Consider the following 25,188-nt stretch of genomic DNA (forward strand, 5'->3'; position numbering starts at 1 on the left):
TGGTCATCTTCTCAGGAACCCTTCGAAGAAAAGGAGAGAAAAATCTCCTTATCTGGTCTCTGCTAAGGGTAGTTCAAGGCATAAATATAGTTCCGTAAGGACCTGGGACCTAGAACCTGGGTCTGCAGAGTCTGCGGTGGCCAGTATCCCACAATGCCCCCCGAACACCCTGCAGAAGCACAGTCAGGGAGCACTGTGGAGAATAGGCACCATAGGAAGTATCATGCATAATACCCAGAATGACAGTACCCTGCAGCCCTCTGATTGTCCAAGTGCCCCTACTTAACCCCAGGAGTTGTCCCAGGAAGTGTCTGGAAAACCACGCAGACCTTGGTCTGTTACTAAACTGGACTTTACCTCATGTCCTGATCTCTGGTCTCTGACTCCTGCCTGACTTCGACCCTGATTCCTGCCTCTCGATTCTAACCTGGTACTACCTCTGATATCCAGTCTCTGACACCAGCCTGACTCTGACCCTGACTCTTGTTTACGGAATCTGGCCTTGCGATTCCTCTAACTCTGGCCTGGTGATTTCCATCCCTGGTGGGCAGAGTTCAGCTCATCTGCGACCACTAAGCAAGACTGTCTACGCCCCAATCCCTTACAGGTCCTTCAGCTGAGAACCTAAAGCAGATAGGTTTGCACCCTTTGGTAATGTAATCCATACTGAGTCTGCAGTATTGCCCGTAAGCATCTCAGCATCATATTTAGTGCAGTTCGTCTTGGCACACTGACTTTGTTGGTACCACAAAGCTCTCTGAATTGGTGTCTTTTGTACTGACCATGTCAGCACCCAACTTTATGGCACCAGGGAATTTAATGGTGTCAGATTTCCCAGAGTCCCACACTAGCACAATCAGTCGTCATATTGCTGTCAATACTGGGTCCACTAACAAGTCAGTACAAGGCATTTCTTCTACTCTACTGCTGAGGGATTCAGGAACAGACCACCTCGGGACTTCTGTTAAAATGTCTCCTATGAAGAGGGGATTATTTTTCTTCATCACCCTCAGGTGAACGTAAAGAGAGTTCTTCTTTGTACTCCCCAGCCTTTTTCACAGCTGGTGGAGTTTTTAGGGCTCAGGCAGGAATAGAGAAGCCATATGGAATCACTAAGAGTACAATACATATAGATAATCACTCAGAGAAAAAACTGTTTACTTTGCAGTAGCTGGTGCTCTTCGAAGTGTGTCTGTGTGGATGTGCATTCCAGTTAGCAACGGAGCTTGAGTGATAATTGGTATTATTCCACCCTTTTATGCCCTTGAAGGAGTGGCATGTGCGGGGCAGTTGGGAAGCAGTCATGGGCCAGTGGGTTCAAATATCTGGCATAGAGGATGCATGCACACCAAGAGTTGGGACCCATTGTGCTAGGCACTATGCAAACAAAGACGGACAGATAGTCCCTGCCCTGAAGAGATTACAGCCCAAATTCAGTTTTTATGAACATGAGAGTATCGTCTGAACAAGCCGCACTGGATGCAGCAAAGCTGCTGAAAGACATATGTAAAAAGCATTAAATAATCTAAGATTCACAAAAGAATGAATCAAAACTTGGCTTCTGTTTCATTAAGCATGGACATCAGCTTGGGGTCATTTCCTAGGTAAAAGATAAGACACTATTATTTATTTAAGCTCTAAATCAGTGTCCATATACTCCTCCAAAATGTGAGATAATAGAAATGATGGTAAACTCAAGATTGTCTAAGTTGTGTGAAAGAAATGGAAATCAACTGGAGAGATTATTAGTAATTCAGTTTTGCTGTGATTGATGTCTTTTGATGGCTTTGTTTGAATATCACCAAGGGAAAAGTTGAGGAAAAAATGTCAGAAAACAGAGAAATCAGTGCAGCACAGTGCACATGACAAAGCCTACGTTACATAAAATTTCAGCTAGAGACAACATATACAAATATAATTGAACCTAGAATAGAATCTACAGACTAAAGAGAAGATATTTGAAGCTAATAAAAGACATTCATTTGTTTTCAAGATATTAATTTAATTCAGAATATTTTCATTCAAAATCTTAACATACATCTACATTGCACACCATTGGTGATGACATAGAGGATATGTGTAGTTTCACGTCACAGCAAAAAGCGAGCTGCATCCAGGTTGCGGTGCACAGCTTCACATGGCAGTAAAAGGTTCTAACAGGGAAGAGGCAGTGGGGAAAAAGGTTTGGAAGTTCCCCATTGCCAGAGCCCTTCCCTGCTGCATCCCCCACAAAAGCCTATTTCTGCTGCCAGAGTCTTTCACTTCAGTGGGGAAAGGCAGCAGGACACTACACTGCTAAAAATAACCATCTAGATGGCAGTGCACTGTTTGGACATATAGAGCACCATGCAGAGTGCAATATATGTATCCTTAAAGTACCAGGTTTTCACAAGATCTACAACTGACTGCATGTCACAAGACGTAGAGCACTGTGCTGCCATTTACAAATTAAGCTACTGCCTTTCTAATAGTTGATATGCTACTGGCCAACAGACTGTTTAAAACTTTGTTTTTCCTTAACCCATTTAACTCCATTGACTGAACATGTTGAGGTAACAAACTTTTTGTTGAAAACTCAGCATCCCACCACTTCAGTTAAGTTGTTAGAACTCAGTGCACGTGTTTGTGGGAACCTTTAGAGACCTTTAGCAAAACTGAGGAAACCTGACTTTATATGTTTGATATTTCCAAGATAAAAAACTTTTCAAGTCTTCTTTGTACATAAAGAAAGTTCAAGAAAAAGCCAAAGCCCTCTATGGAAAAGCAGCTAGACATATTAATTCATTTTAACAATGTGAAAAGTCTGCTGTATGTACCAAAGAATCATCCTCTCAAAACCACGCAGAATAAAAGTTTCTATAATTGAATCACTTTTATATGAACTAAATTAGCAAAGGATCTAAGGTAATATGCAATGGAATTCTTTAAAAATTATGGGGCAAGCCCAATTTTTAAAGAATTCCATTGCATATTACCTTAGATCCTTTGCTAATTTAGTTCATATAAAAGTGATTCAATTATAGAAACTTTTATTCTGCGTGGTTTTGAGAGGATGATTCTTTGGTACATACAGCAGACTTTTCACATTGTTAAAATGAATTAATATGTCTAGTTGCTTTTCCATAGAGAGCTTTGGCTTTTTCTTGAACTTTCTTTATGTACATGTTATTAATTTAATTAGTTTGTGGATTGCTTACAGTTATGCTAGCTCCTGCATTCAAAATTGTAATATTGCCTGTTCAGAATTCGAGCACTACAAATAAAGCTTGTCTTGCCAGACTATTGATTTTTTTTCCCTTCTGCTAAGCTTCAATTTTAATAATTGCTGGCAAGGGATTAAGCTAGAACATAAGCAGACTGTCTCATCATTTTTTGCAAATGGTAGTCATTCTATAAGGAGGCACTGGAGAGGACTATTGTAAACTGGCCAATAATCCATTCAAAAAAGCCAATTAATCAAACTTTTCACATGAGTACACTTTTAAAGGTAAAATTTTAAAATATATATTAGTTAAAATGTAAAATCTAAATGAAAATATATTTTAAAAAACCACTTTGCCTTGACGTATTAAATTTTTGTTCTGCATCTTCTTTCCCACCCTCCTCCACATCAGGCAGACATATTAGTTCATATTCACTGCAGCAACAAGTGGAGTGACATGAAGCATATTTTATATTTATCTGTTTTTCTTAGTGATATTTTTAATCCTGTAGATATTACTGTAAAATGAAGACTGGTCTGATTATTTTTCCCTGTGCATGACTGCCTACAAAGAAGACTTTTGTTCGGTTCAGCCTTCAGAAATAGAATGCAACTTAGTGTTTTAGTTACCGGCTGTGTTAAACGAAAATGTCATTATTTAGCCTTTACACTTTTCCTCTTTTTTGAATCTTAAATCACCTGTTTGTTTTTCATTTATTTGTAGGCTGTGCTCTACAATGACAAATCAGTCCTAGAAAACCATCATGCTGCTTCTGCATGGAATCTCTTTTTATCTCGACCAGAATACAACTTTCTACCTAATCTTGATCATGTGGAATTCAAACGGTTTCGTTTCTTAGTGATAGAAGCAATCCTTGCAACAGATCTCAAGAAACATTTTGATTTCCTTGCTGAATTTAATGCCAAGGTTTGTTACACAAGTTAATGCCTGCACTTAACTGCTTATGAGATCATACTGCTATCAGCATTGTTGCTCAATGTTTATTGCTTTTAAAAGGTTAAATTTAAAGAACTTTGAACTGCAGATGTCAGCACACCAGTAGGAAGACCTAGCTAAAGCATGTGCTACACGGAGGGTACTTACAACCTTTTAAAAAAAATCAAACTGTTGAACATACCTTAAAGTACTAGTATAGAATTCCACTCTGACACTTAATACTTCCCATTTTTATATTTCCTTTTTCAGTAGAAACCTTCAAAACTGTTATGCATTAATGTTTTAGTTTCTAAGAATCAGAATATCCTCTGCATACATTTAATACCCATTACAATCTCTCTGTTTTGCACATAAACATCCTAAATTAGCATTCACACATGAAATAAAGTGTCCATTTTCTAGATTTCAACTATAGATTGCCATTAGATTAAGAAAAGAATGAAACCAGTTCAGTGGATATATATGAACATCATGATCTTAAGTGGAAAATATCTTTTAAAGATTGAAAAATGGGGAATAAAAATAATATACTAATTACTGTTGGTAATACAATGCAATACTGCAGTACAAACCTATAAAAAAGGGAAACTTGATAGCACATAATTACGTTTTTCAATTCATTGAAGTTTCTTTAAATCTCAAAACATTTATCTCTCATCTAGTTATCTGCTGCTGGTAACATCTGTTATCTTCATTTAAAAAAAAAAAAAAGCTCTTTGTAATTACACAAGACAAAATTTTACAGAAAAATTAACACAAAAGGGCAATATTCTGCAAAGACTTAAAAATATAATAAAATGATATATAGCTTTCTTTATAAGAATATCCAACATAGTTAAAAATTATGTTGTTTAAACAGGTCAATGATATAAACAGTCACGGTATAGAATGGAACAATGAGAATGACCGCCTGCTCGTTTGTCAAATATGCATCAAATTGGCAGATATTAACGGCCCAGCAAAAGTTAGAGGTCTGCACCTGAAATGGACAGAAGGCATTGTTAATGAATTTTATGAGCAGGTAGGTATGGAAAGAATTATTATTTTTTTTAAATATAACTGGTTGATGATAAATTATAAATTTGGGGGGGTACAAAGCATTTGCTATTTGGGGGTTATTCCTTTTGTTACTGCTTTAAATTATTTCTGTTTCTAAAGAATGAATTATGTCGAGTAACTTTATATTAAGCATATTTTTTAATTTCTATTGATTGTGTAAAGAGCTTGAAAAAAATTTGCTACCAGTTTTATCTATTTCGTAAGCATTAATTTATTTTCCTCTTTTGTTTAGAATGATGCTGTTTTAACAAAAATATCAGCTTCTACCTTAGGAAGTTGCCTCCACTTTTACACCTGTCTTACAAATACTTATGCATATGTCTATCTTCACTCATGTGAATAGTAATAGATCTATATTTGTGAGTGAAGTTAAGCATTTGCATTAGTGTTTACAGGATCAGATTAGAAAGTCTAATGTCCCTGTCATGAGAGCTTCAAAATCATAGTAGTCCCCTACAAGAGAGAGCAATATACAGAGTCGCATATGCACAGTGGAAGTATATGCCTGCCAAATACACACAAAGAAAAAAGCTTGTAAAAAGGCTCCTCCTCCTCTTCCCAGAAACAGATATCTGAAATGGTCTCCGACCAGAGATTGTTCTTTTTAATGGGGCATGGAAAGTGTATAATCTGCTCAAACACACAACAATGTTGCGGGCAATTTCAGTTTATTTTTCAAGTGATGGTCCGAATTGTATTCCACTGAGGGTTACACATGTACAGCATGCATCTGGAGTTGGAGAATGTTGAAAATAGTATCTGTTGATGCATGCATGCACCCTGACTTACCTAATGCTGCTGTCTGATGTGATAAAGGGTGGGGCGGACTGACCAGGTTGCCAGTTCCTTCTTACTGCCACATGATCCAGGTTGTCAAGTATCAGAGGGGTAGCCATGTTAGTCTGGATCTGTAAAAGCAGCAAAGAATCCTGTGGCACCTTATAGACTAACAGACGTTTTGGAGCATGAGCTTTCGTGGGTGAATACCCACTTCACATGCATCTGAGGAAGTGGGTATTCACCCATGAAAGCTCATGCTCCAAAACGTCTGTTAGTCTATAAGGCACCACAGGATTCTTTGCTGCTTTTACATGATCCAGGTTGGAGCCTTCAGTGTTCTTGTCTTTGATGCACTTTTAAAAAGCATAGTTTTATCCATTTTTAACTGTAGTTTTACTACAGTAGAACCTCAGAGTTACAAACACCAGAGTTATAAACTAACCAGTTAACCACACATCTCGTTTGGAACCGGAAGTATGCAATCGGGGAGCAGTAGAGACCAAAAAAAAAAAAGAGCAAAACAATACAGTACTGTGTTAATTGTAAGCTACTAAAAAAAAAAATAGGGAAAGCAGCATTTTTCTTCTGCATAAAGTTTCAAAGCTGTATTAACTCAGTGTTCATTTGTAAACTTTTGAAAGAACAACCATAATGTTTTGTTCAGTTATGAACAAACTCCATTCCCGAGGTGTTTGTAACTCTGAGTTTCTACTGTAGTTTTTTTCCCCTAGTTTTTATAGTTACTAGTTTTAACAGTTAGTTTTAGAGCAGACTTTGGGAATATTTCCCTGTCCCTCCTCCCACATATCCTCCATAGCAGACTATGCCCAGAACTCCGGGCTTCAAATTCTGTGCCTCTTGCCTGCAAACCTTCTTGATCAGCAACAACCATCAGTGCTGCCTCTACTGCCTGGGAGAAGCTTACATCGCAGCTAGAAGCAATATGTGCCAGTCCTTCCCCCCTGTACCTGAGAAGGCAGAGCACTTTGTCTCCAGAAGTATCTCATGGAGATGGCCATGAGACCACATTCAGATCCAGGCTTGGGAATACCCCTCCCTCCATATATCAGCTTGGTTCACTGAGGAGTGTCTTTTGCTTGAGCCCCACAGTCCCCATGGTGGGGCCTAGTCTGGAGATTAGGAAGCACTTTGATGAGCATGGAACTAAGTCTTCTTCCAAGTCCAAGAAATTGGATATTCCCTTTTCCAGGTTGGCCCAAGGGGACAGAGCACATTCCAAGTCCCACAGGCATGAGAAGACCCATAAACAATGGGATCCAGTGGTTCCAGGCGATGAACCATCAGTATCGCCCTCTCTGGCACTTCACAAGACATGAGAATCTCCCATACCAGGAAAACCTCAGCGCCAGTACCAATGACCAGGAATGAGAGACTGCCCCTCACATCAGGGAGTTCTGGATCCATGGCTTCACCCCAAGATGTCTACACCTGGGTAGATCCAGACTCTCCTCCTCCATCAGGCCCCTCCACTTCCAAAGAAATCCTATCCCCACCACAGGTATCTTGCTCTTCTTGCATGTGCTATATGGTGTTCCATTGGCTCTGACAGTACTGCCATTAGAACAGGAGTCTGCCTTTTCCTCTTCCAGCGAATTGTAACTGGAAGAAGAACCACCTCTATCATACTGCTCCTATGCGCTATCATGAAGATCGACATATCCATGGGATCAACTACCTCCTCATCCTTTCCAGAACCACTGGTACCCCATGCCATGGAGACCCTGCAATCTCCTGTGCATCCAACCTCTTTTCCATATTGGGAGCCCTGATCCACAAGAGAGTCGTCATCTGCTCTCTAGAGATCCATCAAGCAGGTGCATGTATCTGATAGCAGAGGAACAATTTTATACTCCAGTCCTGGCAGTTCTGCTGGAGCTGGCTAGATTACTATCAGCCTGTTGGGTAAGGCTGTGACTGCATCATCCCCTTCCCTACCAGATGACTTCAGGCAATTCCAAGAGATTTTGTGGAGAGTTGCTGGGGACTCCAAATCCCATTGGAAGAGATCCAGAACTTCCAGAATAAGCTTCCAGACATTCTTCACACCTCGGGACTGGCAAGAATAGCAATACCAATCAACAAAGCCATCTTAGAGCCAGTCATGATAGTGTGGCACACCTCTGCCGCATGTACAGCCATCCCTAAAGGAGCAGAGATGTGCCACTACGTCCCATCCAAAGGATCAGAATTCCTCTTCTCTCATCCAGCTCCAGACTCATTGGTAGTTCAGGCTGCTGCACAGATTACTAAAGAGAAACACCTCAATCTACACCTGCAGACGAGAAAGGAAAGTGTCTAGATCTTCTGTGAAGAAAAGTCTTCTCTTTCTCCAGTTTACAATTCTGAATAGCCAATTACAAGCATTATTGGCCTAGTATGACTTCCTGAATTACACTAAATTTGAGGAATTCGCTAAAACCCTCCCACGACAAGATCATGCCTGAAGGGAAACTCATAGCTAGAGCTGCCCTCCAGTCTGCAGTAGATGCAGCTGATAACTTCTCCAGGGCCATGACTATGGCTATCATGATGTGTGGGGAGTCCTGGCTTCATGCTTCTGGGTTTTCTAGAGAGATCCAGAACACCATTGAGGACCTCTGTTTTGACAAATTCCATTGCTTTAACCAGAAGACAGATGAGTCTTTGCATACACTGAAAGACTCCAGGGCTACCCTTTGCTTGTTTAGCATCTACACTCCTGCCTTGAAACAAAAGTTCTACCACCCGTCATCCACCCAGTGATACAGGTCTCCTCAATTTTATCAACAGAGACCTTATGAACCGCCACATAAACAAGAAAAGATTCAGAGGTCTTGCTCCCTTGGGCCTCCCATGCTGGCTTGCAGGTCTCAAACCCAACCACAAATAAAGTGGTATTTTTGACATGAGCTTTAGAGCCATCAACCACCAATCCTAACGTCTCATGACCCTTCCACTCTCTTTGAGGATCATTTAGCACTCTTTTTTCCACACTCGGAGTCTATAACAACAGACAAATGGGTGCTGAATGTCATCTATATGATCGAGTTTGTAATACTACCTCCTCCAAAACCCTTGCTTCCTTTCAGAGACCACTCTCACAACAGTATTCTTGACCAAGCAGTGAACTCTTTATTACAACGGGGAGCAATAGAACATGTTCCTCTACAATATCAAGGAACAGGGTTCTATGCAACTTACTTCCTGATACCCAAGAAAAAAGGTGGTTCAAACCAATCCTCAATCTCTGCCACCTCCATCGCTTTATCCATAAACTCAAGTTTTGTATGGTCACTTTAGCAGCAATAATACCACCCTTACAGAAAGGCATGTGGTTTTTGACTCTCAATATGAAAGATGCTTACTTCCACGTAGATATTCACTCTGCCCACAGATGTTTTCTCAGATTTATGGTGGGCAACAACCATTTCCAAAACAGGCTACTTGTCTTTGGATTAGCTGCCGCTCCCAGAGTCTTCACCAAAGTATTTTCTGTACTAGCAGCTCACATCAGGTGTTAGTGTTTCCTGGTTTTTCCATACCTCGACAACTGACTCTTGGCTGCCCAGTCCCAACAGGCAACCCATGCATCAACCTCTCTGTTACTAAGCCACCTTTCTTCATTGGGAGTCAGCATCAACATCAAGAAGTGATCCTCAACCCATGCAATCACTGGACTTCTTTGGGGTACCATAAACCATGGCACGAGCATACCTGCCCACTGACAGTTTTCATGCACTGAATATCATAGAATCATAGGGCTGGAAGGGACCTCGAGAGGTCTTCTAGTCCAATCCCCTGCAGTCAAGGCAGGACTAAGTATTATCTAGACCATCCCTGACAGATGTTTGGCTAACCTGCTCTTAAAAATTTCCAGTGACAGATTCCAAAACCTCCCTAGGGAGTTTATTCCAGTTTTTAACTATCCTGACAGGAAGTTTTTCCTAATGTCCAATCTAGACCGTCCTAGCTGCAATTTAAGCCCATTGCTTCTTGTCTTACCCTCAGAGGTTAAGAACATTTTTTCTCTCTCCCTCCTTGTAACAACCTTTATGAACTTGAAAACTGTTATCTTGTCTCTTCTCAGTTTTCTCTTCCCCAAATTAAACAAACCTAATGTTTTCAATCTTCCCTCATAGATCATGTTTTCTAGACCTTTTCTCTTTTCTGGACTTTCTCCAATTGTCCACATGTTTCCTCAAATGTGGCACCCAGAATTGGACACAATACTCCAGTTGAGGCCTAATCAACGCGGAGTAGAACAGAAAAATTAATACTTGTGTGTTGTTTACAACACTCCTGATAATACATCCCAGAATTATGTTTGCTTTTTTTGCAACAGTGTTGTACTGTTGACTCATATTTAGCTTGTGGTCCACTATGACCCCCCAGATCCCTTTACACAGTACTCCTTCCTAGGCAGTCATTTCCCGTTTTGTATATGTGCAACTGATTGTTCCTTCCTAAGTGGAGTACTTTGCAATTGTCTGTATTGAATTTCATTCTGTTTACTTCAGACCATTTCTCCAAATCATTTGGAATTTTAATCCTATCTGCCAAAGCACTTGCAACCCCTCCCAGTTTGGTATTGCCCTTAAACTTTATAAATGTACTCTCTATGCCATTATCTAAATCACTGGTGAAAATATTGAATACAACCTAGAACTGATCTCTGCAGGACCCCACTCATTATGCCCTTCCAGCATGACTGTGAACCACTGATAACTACTCTTTGGGAATGGGTTTCCAACCAGTTATGCACCCTCCTTATAGTAGCTCCATCTAGGTTGCATTTCCCTAGTTTGTTTATGAGAAGGTCATGCGAGACAGTATCAAAAGCTTTACTAAAGTAAGATATACCAAGTCTACCATTTCTTCCCTAACCACACGGCTTGTTATCCTGTCAAATAAAGCTATTAGGTTGGTTTGACATCATTTGTTCTTGATAAATCCATGCTGACTGTTACTTATCACCTTATTATCTTCTAGGTGTCTGCAAATTGATTGCTTAATTATTTGCTCCATTATTTTTCTGGGTACTGAAGTCAAGCTGACAGGTCTGTAATTCCCTGGGTTGTCCTTATTTCCCTTTTTATAGATTGTCACTATTTTTCCCCTTTTCCAGTCTTCTGGAATCTCTCCTGTCTTCCATGACTTTTCAAAGATAATCACTAATGGCTCAACTATCTTCTCAGTCAGTTCCTTGAGTATTCTAGGATGCATTTCATCAAGCCCTGGTGAGTTGAAGACATCTAACTTGTCTAAGTCATTTTTAACTAGTTTTTTCCCTATTTTAGCCTCTGTTTCTACCTCATTTTCACTGGCATTCACTATGTTAGACGTCCAATCACCACCAACCTTCTTGGTGAAAACCGAAATATAGAAGTTATTAAGCACCTCTGCCATTTCCACATTTTCTGTTATTGTTTCCCCCACTCACTGAGTAATGGGCCTACCCTGCCCTTTGGTCTTCCTCTTGCTTCTAATATATTTGTAGAATGTTTTCTTGTTACCCTTTATGTCTCTAGCTAGTTTGATCTCGTTTTGTGCCTTGGCCTTTCTAATTTTGTCCCTACATGCGTGTGGTGTTTGTTTATATTCATCCTTTGTAATTTGACCTAGTTTCCACATTTTGTAAGACCCTTTTTGATTTTTAGATTATTGAAGATCTCCTGGTTGAGCCAGGGTGGTCTCCCACCATACTTCCTATCTTTCTTATGCATTGGGATAGTTTGCTTTTGTGCCCTTAATGTCTCTTTGAAAAACTACCAACTGTCTTCAATTGTTTTTCTCCTTAGACTTGCTTCCTGTGGGATCTTACTTACCAACTCCCTGAGTTTGCTAAAGTTTGCCTTCTTGAAATCCATTTTCTTTATTTTGCTGTTCTCCCTCCTACCAGTCGTTAGAGTCATGAACTCTTAACATTTCATGATCACTTTCACCCAAGCAGCCTTCCACTTTAAAATTCTCAACCAGTTCCTCCCTATTTGTCAAAATCAAATCTAAAACAACCTCTCCCCTCATCTTCACATCCTCCTCCAAGTTAGGTTCTGCTTGTCAGTCACTCTCTGTGGAGTACAATGGGGATCATCTCTCGAAGAAAAGGAGGTTACTTACCAGTAACTGGAGATTATTTGGGGTGTGTGGCCCCTATCTGTATTCCACTTTCCACCTCCTTCCCCATCTGCTTTGGTCGGATCTGTCAAATTCACAGTGGAAAGGAACTGGAGACTTAGTTGGATTGCTCTTCACTTATCACCTTGGATAGAAGCACAAGATGAGCCAGGGCACATACATGGACCAACGGACACTTCTTTCAAAATTCTCCGACTCCAGGCACATGGTGCGCATATGTAACCCTCAGTGGAATACAGAGAAGGAACATGCATCTCAAAGAACCTCCAGTTACAGGAAAGTAACCTCCTCTTCTCTGATTTCACTCTGAAGTGCACCATTTACCTGTGCATCATCAACACCTCTTCAGGACCTGAGCTCTCATCATCAAATGGAAAGCAAGTATGCTCTGTGTTCAGCACTTCATCTGAGTTAGATGGTAACTCTGCATCATCTTTGCATCAGACTGCACTTCTTCCCTTTCAGATTTTAATCACATATTCGGAGATGTTTTCTTGAACAGCTCTAGTGAAGCTATCTGGTACTTGAACCATTTCCTTTGCACTAAAGTCTATAATTTTCACCTGGTGCTCTGCTATATCAAAGCAATGAGCTCAAAGGGCTTCTTCAGCACCTGTTCTCCAGTGGTTCCTGATATTCTCTAGGTAATTGTCTGGTTTGGGGCAAATGTTCAGCTAATCCACTCCTACAAAGCAAGTAGTAGGACCTGGGGCTGCTTTTTAATTTTTTCTTTTTCTTTTGAATTCTTATTCTTGCTTACAAAGAGTGAAGGAAGGACATCAGCATTCAACTGATGAATGATGAGTCTCAAGCTTCGGTTCACCTGTAGATCTGCCTTACTGATAAAAGTTTTTAGAAGAGCAGATGATGTGGGATTCAATTCATTTATTATCTATTAAGTCATTCAGAGTTTTATCATTGGCTTTGGTGGGAGTAGCATTGAGACCTTAAGGAGCCAATTCAATGCCTGGCATGGAATCTGAATATTTTGTTGTCTTTCATCCAGGAAAAATTCTATCAGCTGTTAAATATCATGCAGTTGCAACACAAAGGAAGAGTGGCCTTTCTTATAACCTAGCACTTGAGGAATCCCTCTATGAATTTGTGGGCTCAACCAGCTTGAGCTTGGAGCTTTGGCTGCCTTTATTAAGTAACCAGAAATCAGATGGTAATCCCTTGAATCCTATGATGAATATGGGTGGAAAGCCCTTCAGTTTTACCTCATCATAATAAGTATGAGCAGAAGCTGGATGAAAAGGACATGAAATCTTAATTAGCAGAAGTTCTAAACATGAACATAGAGAACTACTACAAAGTTGTAGCCAGCTGTATTTATAATCTCTGGAGTAACATACTTTCTGCTGTTGACCAATTTCTAGAGGCCAACAAGTAGACCTTTTAATCCATAGTCCAAAAAGAAATGGAGTTGGTGAAACACGTACTTACAGCCACATATATTATATTTCAAACTTCAATTCAACAGGTGTTTCATTAACATCAGTGATAGTATTGCAGAAGCTGCACACCTGGGACCCCTCCCAAAAATACAGAGAAAATTGCTGGATTTTGTCTCTGAGTTCTGCTTGTTTAGCAACAACATAGATTGACACATAGGTTATAATGGAAACCAGTACCCTACAAAACATTCACTTGGACTCACCAAACTCTTTTTACTGCAACTCGGAATCAGTCTGCCTCAGTAGTCATTTTTTCAGTTCCAGCAGGAAACTTGAAAACTGTGATTGCAAAACTGCAAAAATCACCAGGGTTTTTGGACAGGAATAGCATTGACTAGAAGTTAAAGACCTTGTTGGCTAGTTTGTGCCATTAGGCACAGTCCTGTGTACAAAAACAATGCTGCTTCAAAAAAGAGCCAAGGGAAGAAACTGTGCCTTAGAGTTACCCGTTTGCCTCTTTGTGGATTGTTCTTTTCTTCAAATTGCAAAATTACAAGAATCTTTTCTTATGCAGAGTCACAATTATTTTCCTTCTCTCCCTTCTCTCCTGGGAGGAAGTAATTTAGTATTATGTTGTATCAGTAGCAGATTATCTTCCCCTTTCCTACAGACATGAGCTAAGCAATTGGAGTCAAAGATGTGCTCACCTGTACAGGGGGAGAAATAATGACCTCACAGAGCCACACAGGAAAGTGAGGGGAGAATTTACCCCCCCTTATTCTCAGGCATGATAGTGCCCAAATGGACCAGTATCTGTCCCTATTTATTAAATCCTCTTAGATAAAGAGCACAAAAAGTAGCTTTTCAAATAAATAATTTCTCTTTTTAAGAAAAAGAGACACCATCAATTCAATGTCTAGTCAATTTTTAAAACTTTAAAAGTAATTTTGAATTTCTAAAATTTTCAGGGTGATGAAGAAGCAAGCCTTGGATTACCTATCAGCCCCTTCATGGACCGTTCTTCTCCTCAACTTGCAAAATTACAAGAATCTTTTATTACTCACATAGTTGGCCCCCTTTGTAATTCCTGTGATGCAGCTGGCTTGCTTCCAGGCCGATGGCTTGATGCAGAGGAGGATGATATAGAAAGTGCTGAAGATGAAAATGGAGAAGAAATAGAGAGTGAAGATGAAGAAATGGAAGATGATTTTGGTCAAAGTAAGATAAGATGCACTTAGGGCTTTTTAATGGATTTGGATTTGGCATACTTGGTTGAACGTATACATCATAATAATTATGTATTTTTGCCCTTTCACTTTGGCTGCTTGTATGTAAGCAGGAATAATTATCTCCTGCAATTAATTTTGAATTAAAATTAGAGTTTTACAACCTGAGATAGAAGTTAGTCAATTCTTCCAATGTCCTTAGAGACTTGATATTAAAGATAGAATGTCAATATTTGCTGTGATGAAGCATCCATTTCTTACTTGCTATGTTGAGTTCAAACCGACACCTGATTTACAGAGTAGCATGTGGGTTTAATAAACAGAGAATATAATTACCCTATATTTGATTGTGGCTAGCATGTGAAAAAAGTATGTTTGTAATTTTACAGAACTACAAAGAAAAAAAGGCAGAAGGCGAATATTTTGCCAGCTAATGCACCATCTGAGTGAAAATCACAAAATATGGAAGAATGTGATCGAAGAAGAAGAAAAAAATAAAGCTGAAGGGAGTAAACTGCAGCCAGATAACTCATCCTTACCTCAAACAGATGAAATTCAGGTTATTGAGGAAGCAGATGAAGAAGAGGAACGACAGCTAGGAGAGGAGAAATCATGTTGAGAAGATTTCAAACTGATGTATAATACAATAGCAGAAAGCATATATTCAGTTTTCACTGTGCTGACTATGGACTAACACAGTTAACATGCAGTTGAAAGGCCTTAATACTGTGAGAGGATTCTTGCTGCTCTAGCAGAATCCCACTCCTATGCACTTTCACCACATGGAATATAAAACTTTATGCAAAGATTGACTATCGTATACCATCATGCAAAGTTCTCCTTGCCCTTCTTGGTGTACAAATACCTTAATATAATGCTGCCTTGCTGAATTCAGAGCTCTTATTTTCCATGAGGTACCTCCAGTTTTAAAGAAAATTCAGTGACTTCATTTACCAAAGTGGCCAGAACTTTTTACTTATGTGGAAACGTTGGGTAGATCCTAATAATATTTTGAGATTTGTACTTCATGTTATTTTTGAACATGAATATAAAAAGGAAGTCTGTGCCTGTATGAAAACCAATATTAATGTTGCAGTACAAACCTGATTGGGGGTCTTTACTCAGTGCAATGGTTTACCTAATGCAGTTATCTCAGATTGGTTTAACCATTTGATGACTGTGAAACAAAAGCTAAATTCTAATTTTTGTGGTTTAAAAAAATCCCAGGTGCATCTGTTTCTGATGCTTTTTACTGTTGTGCATAATATGCCGTTTTTATTTTTGCTGAAAATATTCAGGTTTGCAATGGGTATTCATGACAGTTGTTGAATACAAGGCTCTCATTATATATTGCCTTGCTGTTCTGTGGTAGAACATTTTAAAAACTGTTCAATTATTTTAATTATGAAGGGATTTTATTTTTAGTCAATAATGCTATATGTTCCACTCTTACTCAGGATTCATGTTAAAAAAATGTTAATTTACCACACAGCAGATTTTATATAATTTAAAATCCTGCACCAATGTTAGATGTTAATTTTTTGAGGAAAATAAGATCATAATTCATTTATTCTTTGTACGTAGAACTTCAGGAGAATTAAAGTTTCGGGTTTTGTTTTTTGTTTTTTTTAAAAGCTATTGTTTCAAAATGGCAAGTGTTCCCAGCCCCTATAAAATCATGCATAGATACGTACCACAAAACATAGTGTAAACCACTCATGCTAGAGATAAACAACTTAAAAACTTTTTACTACTGTTTTGAAAGAACATGCATACATTGAATAAAGAATGTATTACAGTGTTGTCATTGGAATGTCACCATCTCTATATGTCCCATATTTTAGTGCACTTTAATCTTTCATTTTCCATAATACACACATCATATATTTCCTTGAATCAGATGTACATCCTGGCCAGTACATATAGAATGCAGAACATGACTACTATGTATTTGTAATACCCCACAGCAGTGTAAATACAGTTACTGTATTACAGAATACATAGGGGTTTAGGTGTTTAAGTGAGAAGTCTAAACATTTCACAGAAGTTATCAGGACAAGTATCATTGTGAGGATAATTGCAAAGAAACTGCATAAACTAGTTAGGCTGCAAATATGTAATTTTCTTATGCAAACAGTAAACTACACTAATTTTAAATGAGTACCTTTTAATATCAAACAAGTCTTTACATTCTGCACAGTGAATAAATTCAGACATTTGTTTTTGTTAATCTTGCAGACTGTATCTAAATTTATCTCTGTGTATACCTTCATCTCAATTGAGTAAAAAAATGTAATCTTCTTAAGATAAACTTAGTGTAAACCATTATGTTATACATCACATTTTGTTATGATTTTTAATCTAATTTTGTACAATTGGCCAATCTAAATTACTAGAAATGGGAGCTCTGAGTTGTTTTTGTCTCAGACACTTGTGTTATTTATTATAGAGAGCCAGTGCCAAATTCCCCTGCTACTGCTATCATTGCTACCACCACATCTTTTGTAACACCTAAGCAGTGTTCCCACCAAATATTTCTGCCGGTAATAAAATTTAGAAAATGTAAGTTGACTGTGCATTTACATTGTACATTCTGTTCATAGATTTCCCCCCAAAAAAATTTCTGTAGCAATTATGCTTCACTTGCATTATGCTTTATTAATTACTCAGTATCTGGTGTATTCAGCATATACATGTGCATTTAAGAATGCACACTGTCTGCCTCACATAATATTTAATTTCAGTTTTGTTTTACCTGATAAAGTGGTGAGAAATGCTTTAGCATGAATGTAATATTTTAATTTGCAACTTTCCTTTTAACTTCTCTAAATTAAAATCTTTATTAACAGAATATTGGAAAGATATTATAATAGGGTAAGAAAAAGTTGTGTTTACCTGATACTGAGCATTGGCAACAATTTTCACTGGCAGATTTCTATATAGTTAGAAATGCAGAAGCATCCTTTAGAGTTAAACATGGAGAAACTTCAGTGCTTGGTAAATTGCACCCCTTTGGTACATGCTCAGATCAAGTCTTTCCAAGCTATACAGACAAGATTAATCATAAAACAAAATAAAACCAACTTGGAATGTGCATGTGTATAATATATGACTAATCCCAGTCTGAGATCAGGAAACAAATGGAGGTAATGACATCATTACTAAAGGCCAGATCAAGTCATATTTGTAAACATGGCTATAATAAAAAGTGAAGGACGTGGTTTTACTCACCCAACAAAAGGAGGAGTCAGAATACTGGCTATGCTGCCATCAGTAGTAATAAATGATCAGGTAAGGCGGCCAGGCTAGTATGAGTATAGCATTCTCACAGTTCATTCCATCCCTCAGCTCCCAGTCCACTTCTGGTGTCAGTTCAAGGCCATCAATTTATTAAAACCCGGTTACATTTTCATTCATGACCACCAAGAAAGCTGTGCTGCTCTGATACAGTGCAGCTCACAAAACCCAGTACAAAGCACATAATAGCTAGATTCTCATTTGAGGGAATCCTAATTATGAAGTCAGTCCCCACAGGAACTTGGACCAAGGTGGAAGTTAACCACCTTTAGGGAACTATGCAGATTCTTTTTATCTGAGAAAGCTTTCCCGTCATAATTGCATAGATGTAAAACAAACAATCAAACCTTTAAAAATACCAAAAAGACATCAAAATAACTCTCCTTAAATATTTGTTTAATCAAACCAGAGTCTCCTCCAACCAGGTAAGAGGAAAGTGCAGATATTTCCATGAAGCGCACTAGGATCCTCCTATGTAAATCTTATTTACCTGGGAATCACTTAGCCACTATAGTGCTGGATGTTGTACAAAACATAAGATAGATAACACTATAAAATGTTCTTCCTGTTTAGCAAAGCCTTCATTTTGGACAAATGGGTTACTCTCGGTTTGAAAACAGGTATTCTAACCAAACAAATTAACAAGACTCTTTCCTGCCAAGTGGTTTCCCATAGTCGTTCTCTTCACTGGGTTCTCTCTTTTCCTCATTGCCTGCCTTGCATTATGGATGGAACCAGTCTGTAAATTCTGCTCCCTCTATGTAGCCATTTCTTCCTTTGACATCAGGGTAATATGTTGGGGTATCAGACCTAGTCAAAAACAACTAGTGCCACCCTCCTTCACGCTCCCTTTCCACAGCAAAGCTAGACAGATGAGTCCAGGACTTACGATGGCAAGAGCAATGCCGCACTCCTTGAGGTAAGTGCTCACTCAACATAGCTGCTCCCAGAAATAATTGTTTGCCTGGGTAAAACCCTATCTGAGAAGTTTTATTTATGTTCCTTGCATTCAACCTTCCTTCTTTAAGAAAATGGATATAAAGGAGATCTTACTCTGTCACTTCATCTGAGAAATTGGCAGCCAGTCCACCAAAAGCAAATAAAAAATTGAGGAAAAATCTCGAGAGAATTGAAACATTTTTTAATTCCTCCTCCAAAGAAGGAGCAATTTCTATTTCCTCCCCTTTGGAAGATGAGAAACAGGATGTGCCTTCTTGCAGGCATTGCAATCCATAAGGACAAGTTTAGACATATTACTTTAGCCCTTTCCAAAAGAAACATAAAAGGATTAGGTGGTGGTGGAGATTGATTAGCTGATTCTTCCCTCAATACCACTATTACTACTGTTGGCATGTTGTCTGGGCCCTGCATATTGGCTCTGCTACTGAAGTGATTTCAGGAACAGTGCAAGTGTGTGTGGAGGGAAAGGGTGGTTCATTATCTGCATCCCTCACCAATGCAGGTGGTGTCAATTACTGTTTTAATGTCCTTTACTCCGGAATAAGTTCTTATTCTTGGTGAATAATAATTTAGTGTTTGCCTTTGGTATTTCTGTATAATATATTTTTAAAGCATATAATATCCCATAGCTATGGCAGTGAGCTAAAATAAATCTGGTATACTTCAGTCTTTTGATACTTCGCATAAACTGTTGCCTGTTTTTCAAGTAACTCTTTTTCCTTCTTTGTGGGCATTTAAAGCTATTAGCCTTTTTCAGCCTTGAGGAAATACATCTTCATCCCGCCCTTCACCCCCCTCTTTGCTATCATACTACTACTATGTAAACAAAAAATACAGGGGATAGCATGGTAAAAAAAGAGAGGACATTTCATTGATATTGAGTAGACAACCTTGGGGAGAAGTCTTGAGCTGAACATTGTTGGATAAGAAGTGGATGAGTTTTTGACTCTACATAGCATTTTAGAGCACATTGGGAAAGGAAACTTCTTACAGCTGCATTTCACCAAAGATCAAAAGAATTACTTTGAGGCAAATTTTCTTTTTTTAAATCTAACATGACAACAGATATAGACAGCACATTGTTGTACATGTAATTTGAAAACCTGGACCTTTCCTTATAATATCTAACACATTCCTGAAGACCTAGGAAAATAAGGGAAAACATTTCAGTATGCGACAAAAGCAGCTGCCTAATCTGTGGCATAGATAAGAATCTAGTTTACAGATAATCTAATGACCACAATTAATACCATTATCTGTGTGGCTTTTCTCCTTGATAGGAGACTCTCCCTCAAAACTAAGGCTCTTGGGCCCTCTCTTTTGCAGGCTATTTTTGGAGCTTATTGTAAATGAGGTAGCTGGCCCTAAATCTAAAGCAGTATCACCTTTCAACATTTGTGAGAGAGAAAAAAAAAGTAGAAAAGTTGGTCCATATAACAGAAAAGTACAAAAGTATTCTTTTCCTACCCTTTAAAGCTTCAAGTCCAGAGGGTGCTTTTTCTGCAGGACACAACAGAAGCCATGGTTCAGATCAACTTTCCAAGAGCAATATGTGATGCTTTTCCACAAACTCTTTGCTACCTTCCAGGGGGAAGAATGTCTTCATTTAGGAAGGAGTAGGAGGATGCAACATCAGACTACTAGATCTTTCAAATTATAGTGAAAAGGCACAAGGTATAACAATTTCTCAAATTACCCCAGCCCTCATCTTGTGATTTCCTCATGTTCTAGATATCCTGCCAAAAAACAGTGACTCAGACCCTTGACTCATCTCTCCAGATCAGCACTATCCTCAGAATCCCTTGCCACCTTTGATGAGCTCGGACAGAAAATCTATTCATTCTACTTTGTTATCACAAAAGAGGGGTTTGAAATGCATGTGTTTATATAAAAAAAATCAAACTGGAATAACTGAGATCAACAATAGCAGATGTGGAATCAGGATGCTTTCTAGCTTTCATGGATCTGAAAGACAAGTGTTTGTGAAAACCAATTCAGATAAAATATCAGAAATTCCTCCAGTTTGTGATTGATCAAGCAAAGAATTGCATTACTCCTCCTTATACAATGGCATTGTCTGTACTGACACTTACTAAAGTTTTAGTTATGGAACAGCCTCACTGGCAAGATCTAGGTACTACCCCACCTGGATGACTGACTCATAAATTTACTAAACCTCTTCACAATCAAGATGTGGGCAGAGAAACAACCTAGTTATTTTTAAGAGGGGGAATCTTGGAGAGAAAACTTGGATGAGAGTGTAAGTACACTTTATCTTTAAAGAATATGGTATATTGTGGATCAGATGTGAGGGAGTACAGCTTGAAGACCCTTCTGGCAGAAGTGATGGAAGTTAGAAAAATCAAGTTCCATGAAAGGTGTAATAAGGTGCACATTGCTGAACGCTCAAATGGTGGTTCCATAAGATTGGACAAAACCAAGTTCAAATCCCAAAGAGGAATGGGCTCTCTTAATTCAGAGTACAATCTTTCCCGGCCTTTACAAAATCAAATTATGTTGTTAGAAAAAACAGACCGGTTATCTGCACAAGGGTGGAAAGCTGTTATTGCTGCCCAGTGACCCTTGATAGAAGAAATTGCTAAATCTTCCTGTTTCAGGTTTAGCAGATAGTTGCGTATTTGTTGGATGGACGAATGCATCAGCGAGACTCTGGTTTGACAAGCCCAGATGGACAACTGCTTCCATTTTGACAGATAGGTGGCCCTAGTGGACAGCTTTCTGCTGCTTAGTAGGATCTGGTGAACTTTCTCCAAGCAAGTGTGCTCTTTGGGTTTTAACCATGGAGCTTCCAAGCCATTAAATGAGGGATTGCAGGTTCAGGGAGGGCAGCCGAACATGGTCCTGAGAGAGCAAATCTGGGTGCAATGGCAGTGAGATTGGAGTTGCCACTTATGTCCAGTAGAGTGGAAAACCACTGTTGGCAGGGCCATGCTGGGGCTATTAACATAACCTGGGTGTGGTCCTGCTTGATCTTTAGCAGCACTCTTTAAGAGTGGGATTGGGGGGAAAGCATAGTAAAGCTTTATTGTCCACGGTTGCAGGAAGGCATCTGTGGTGGAGCTCAGATTGTGGCGTTACAGGGAGTAGAACTGGTGACATTTCTGTTGTACTTGTTCACAAATAGGTCTATCTGGGGAGTCCCCCACTGCTGGAAAATGCATATGGCTACATCTGGGTGAAAGGAGCACTCATGGTGACTGGAAAAAGACCTGGTCAGGCAGTCAGCCCATTCTGCACTCTTGGAAGGTAAGAGGCCTTGAGGTTGATTGAATGGATTATGCAAAATTCCCACAGATGAATTGCTTCTTGACACAGGAGGGAAGAGCGAGCTCCTCCCTGCCTGTTGAGGTAAAACACTGCTGCAGTGTTGTCTGTAAGAGCAAACAGTTTTCTTCCCCTGATATGAGGTAGGAAAGTTTGACAGGCAAGATGAATCTCCCTGAAATCTCTGACATTGATATGAAGAGAGAGTTCTATCAAGGACCAAAGGCCCTGAGTTTGGAGAGGCCCCAGGCGAGCTCCACACCCTAGAGCCGACATGTCTGAGTCATCAGTGGTTGAGGGCAGAGGAAGGGAACAGTTGGACAAATATTGAGAGGATCCAACCACCAATTCAGTTAAATTAGAACCCAAAAAGGTACCATGAGCAGTGTCCAGATGAAGATGGTTTGGCAAGTACATTGAGGCCAGCCTCACTTGGAGGGGTTTGAGGTGCAGCCTTGCATGTTGTATTACATATGAGCACATTGCCATGTGCCCTAGGAGCCTCATACAGTTTTGGGCTGTGAGTGGATGAATCTTGAGGTCTGTCGCAAGAGATCAAATAGATTGAAATCTTGACTTTGAGAGAAATGTTCTCACCTGGGTAAGTCCAACACAGCCCCTATCAACTCTATCCTCTGTACTGGGCAAAGGATAGATTCGTCTGCATTGATCAGGCCTAAGGCCTTGAAGGCGACTGAATGAGTTGAACCCTGAATATAACCTGAGCTCTGGACTAGCCTTTGACCAGGCAATCATCCAGATAAGGGTAAACATGCACTCCTACTCTCCTGAGGAATGCTGCTACCATGGTCATACATATTGTGAACACCCAAAGAACTGCAAGCAGGCCAAATGGAAGCACCATGAACTGGCAATGCGAGTGCTTCAGTAGGAATCTGAGTAACTTTCTGTGCTGTTGGTATATCAACACATGAAAGTAGACATCTCTTAAATTGAGGGTCTCCTGGATCCTTGTAGGGAATAATGGATGCCAGGGTGACCATGCTAAACTTTATTTTTTGAGGTAGCTGTTGAGCTGATGCATGTCTAAAATAGGTCTGAGACCTCCCTTGGCTTTTAAAATTAGGAAATAACCAGAGTAAAAAACCCTTCCATCTTAAATTCTGCAGATCACCACCTATGGCTCTCATCTGAAGGAGAGATTGAACCTCCAGGACCAAAGTTCTTTGTAAGAGGGGTTCCTGATGAGGGATGGGGAGGGAGGGTGGGAAGAAAGGGTACAAATAAACTGGATAGTGTATCCTCTTTCTACAGTGCTCAACCCCATTGGTCCATGGAGATATGGGACCAAGCACTATAGACATGGGAAAGGTAGTCTGCAAACAAAGGAGAGTCTGAACTGAGCCCAGGCACTGTCCCTGTTTTGGGGTCTTAAGTACATTCTTGGGATGCAGACCCTATATCTAGCACCTTCTCTAGAGTTGCAACTAAATTATCCAATTGCCCAGCCCCTAGAACAAGTGCTGAGCTCTCCCATACTTCAGACACAACCTCTTTTAGAACTTCACCCTAAGATGTGAGCCTTGTGGTTCACCTCCTCAAGGGGCCATGTGGTTGGCACAATTTATAAAACACAGATTCTTTGTACAGGGTTCTTACCCATTAATTTTTCTTTACTAGTGCAATAAATACACAGCTATATACAAAAATGATAAACCCTATGTGCATTTCCCTACCTCAGTTTCCTCACCACTCCAGAGCATTCTTTGAGCTAGGGTCAAGGTCATCTGTGTCCTTTTGTTGCAGAGCATGTTTTGGTTCTGAAACATGGAGACTTCTCCCCCCACCTCACCTCGCTGATTCATCCTCCTCCTCTCTCCTGCCCAAACTTCCTATGTGTTACCCTAAGCTGTCCCTCCTGCTTTGTCATTTCTGTCTCTTTGCCTTTCTTGGGGAACTTCCACTGTCTCCACTTCCTCCACCCTCTTTAGGCAGGTAAAGGAAATATCTTCTCTCGGGCTCCAGCAAATCCATTGTCCCAAGGTACTTCACCCTGAATTGAGTTGTAGTAACCCACCAATATACCTATCTGGGAGATGCTTAAAACTTGTCAGCATTGGTGGATACACATAGATAGAGGGGCATTCATGATACAGCAATTTTCATAGTAACAACTTCATAATAACTTCATGATATCAACCAGAATTCATAAGTTGTACATATGTTCCCCAAATCATCACACAGAAACAGTAGGTGTACCTGGAGCCCTTATATTTGAAGGCTTCTGAGGTACCAATGACTTTAACAGTCTAAGACCAGCCCCAAGGCCATCATCAAGAGTATTGATGTCACTGTTATTAGCACCAGGCGTGAAGATGTCAATAGAATTGATGCCAAGGTCAAGATATTGAAGGAATGGCAATGTGTACCAGCTTCATTGGTACCAAAGTTGGTTCTTGAAGAGCCTTTCTAATTTTGAGCTACTTATGAACATTACAGAGTCTTAGGGTCCTTTAACTGGCCTCGATATGGAGAACTGATCCTCTTTTTCCCTGGGAGTCATATGAGGTTTTCTGCCCTCTATTACAGGTTGAGGATCTCAGTGAGAGCAGCTGAAATTCTAGCTGCCTAAGTACTTCTTACAGAGGTGTATTCTGCTTAATCAGCCCTGGGCTGGCTTGGATCAGAGGCTGGACACAGACTGTCTCAGAGGTAATCTCTCAAAAGGGCTTCTCTGGATTTTTGCATCGTCTTAGAGAAGAACTTGCAAACAGTGCGTTTGTCCCTAACATGGCCTTCACCTAAACAAATTTGGCATCCAGTAATGCCCACTGTTAACAGGCATGAGGGCCTCACAGTTTTTAAAACCCGGGGACTTAAGTTTTGCTTCCTCTTCCCCTGCAAGGAGTGGCTGGGGCTTTGTCAGAC

The 25,188-nt window shown here is 39.7% G+C and overlaps 1 protein-coding gene across 2 annotated transcripts in view; it reads left to right on the plus strand.

The window, feature by feature from the left end:
• The window catches only part of PDE3B (phosphodiesterase 3B), a 289,004-nt gene extending 271,676 nt beyond the window's left edge, over positions 1 to 17,328 (plus strand). For both annotated transcript variants that reach the window (XM_030560452.1, XM_030560453.1), the window contains 4 exons: positions 3,927 to 4,130; positions 5,020 to 5,181; positions 14,500 to 14,749; positions 15,147 to 17,328. In XM_030560452.1, the coding sequence (XP_030416312.1) occupies positions 3,927 to 4,130; positions 5,020 to 5,181; positions 14,500 to 14,749; positions 15,147 to 15,376 (846 nt within the window). In that variant the 3' untranslated portion in view covers positions 15,377 to 17,328. The remainder of the gene's footprint in view (positions 1 to 3,926; positions 4,131 to 5,019; positions 5,182 to 14,499; positions 14,750 to 15,146) is intronic.
• The last annotated feature ends 7,860 nt before the right edge of the window (positions 17,329 to 25,188 follow it).

This window comes from Gopherus evgoodei, chromosome 4, assembly GCF_007399415.2.
Source record: "Gopherus evgoodei ecotype Sinaloan lineage chromosome 4, rGopEvg1_v1.p, whole genome shotgun sequence".
NCBI lineage: Eukaryota > Metazoa > Chordata > Testudines > Testudinidae > Gopherus > Gopherus evgoodei.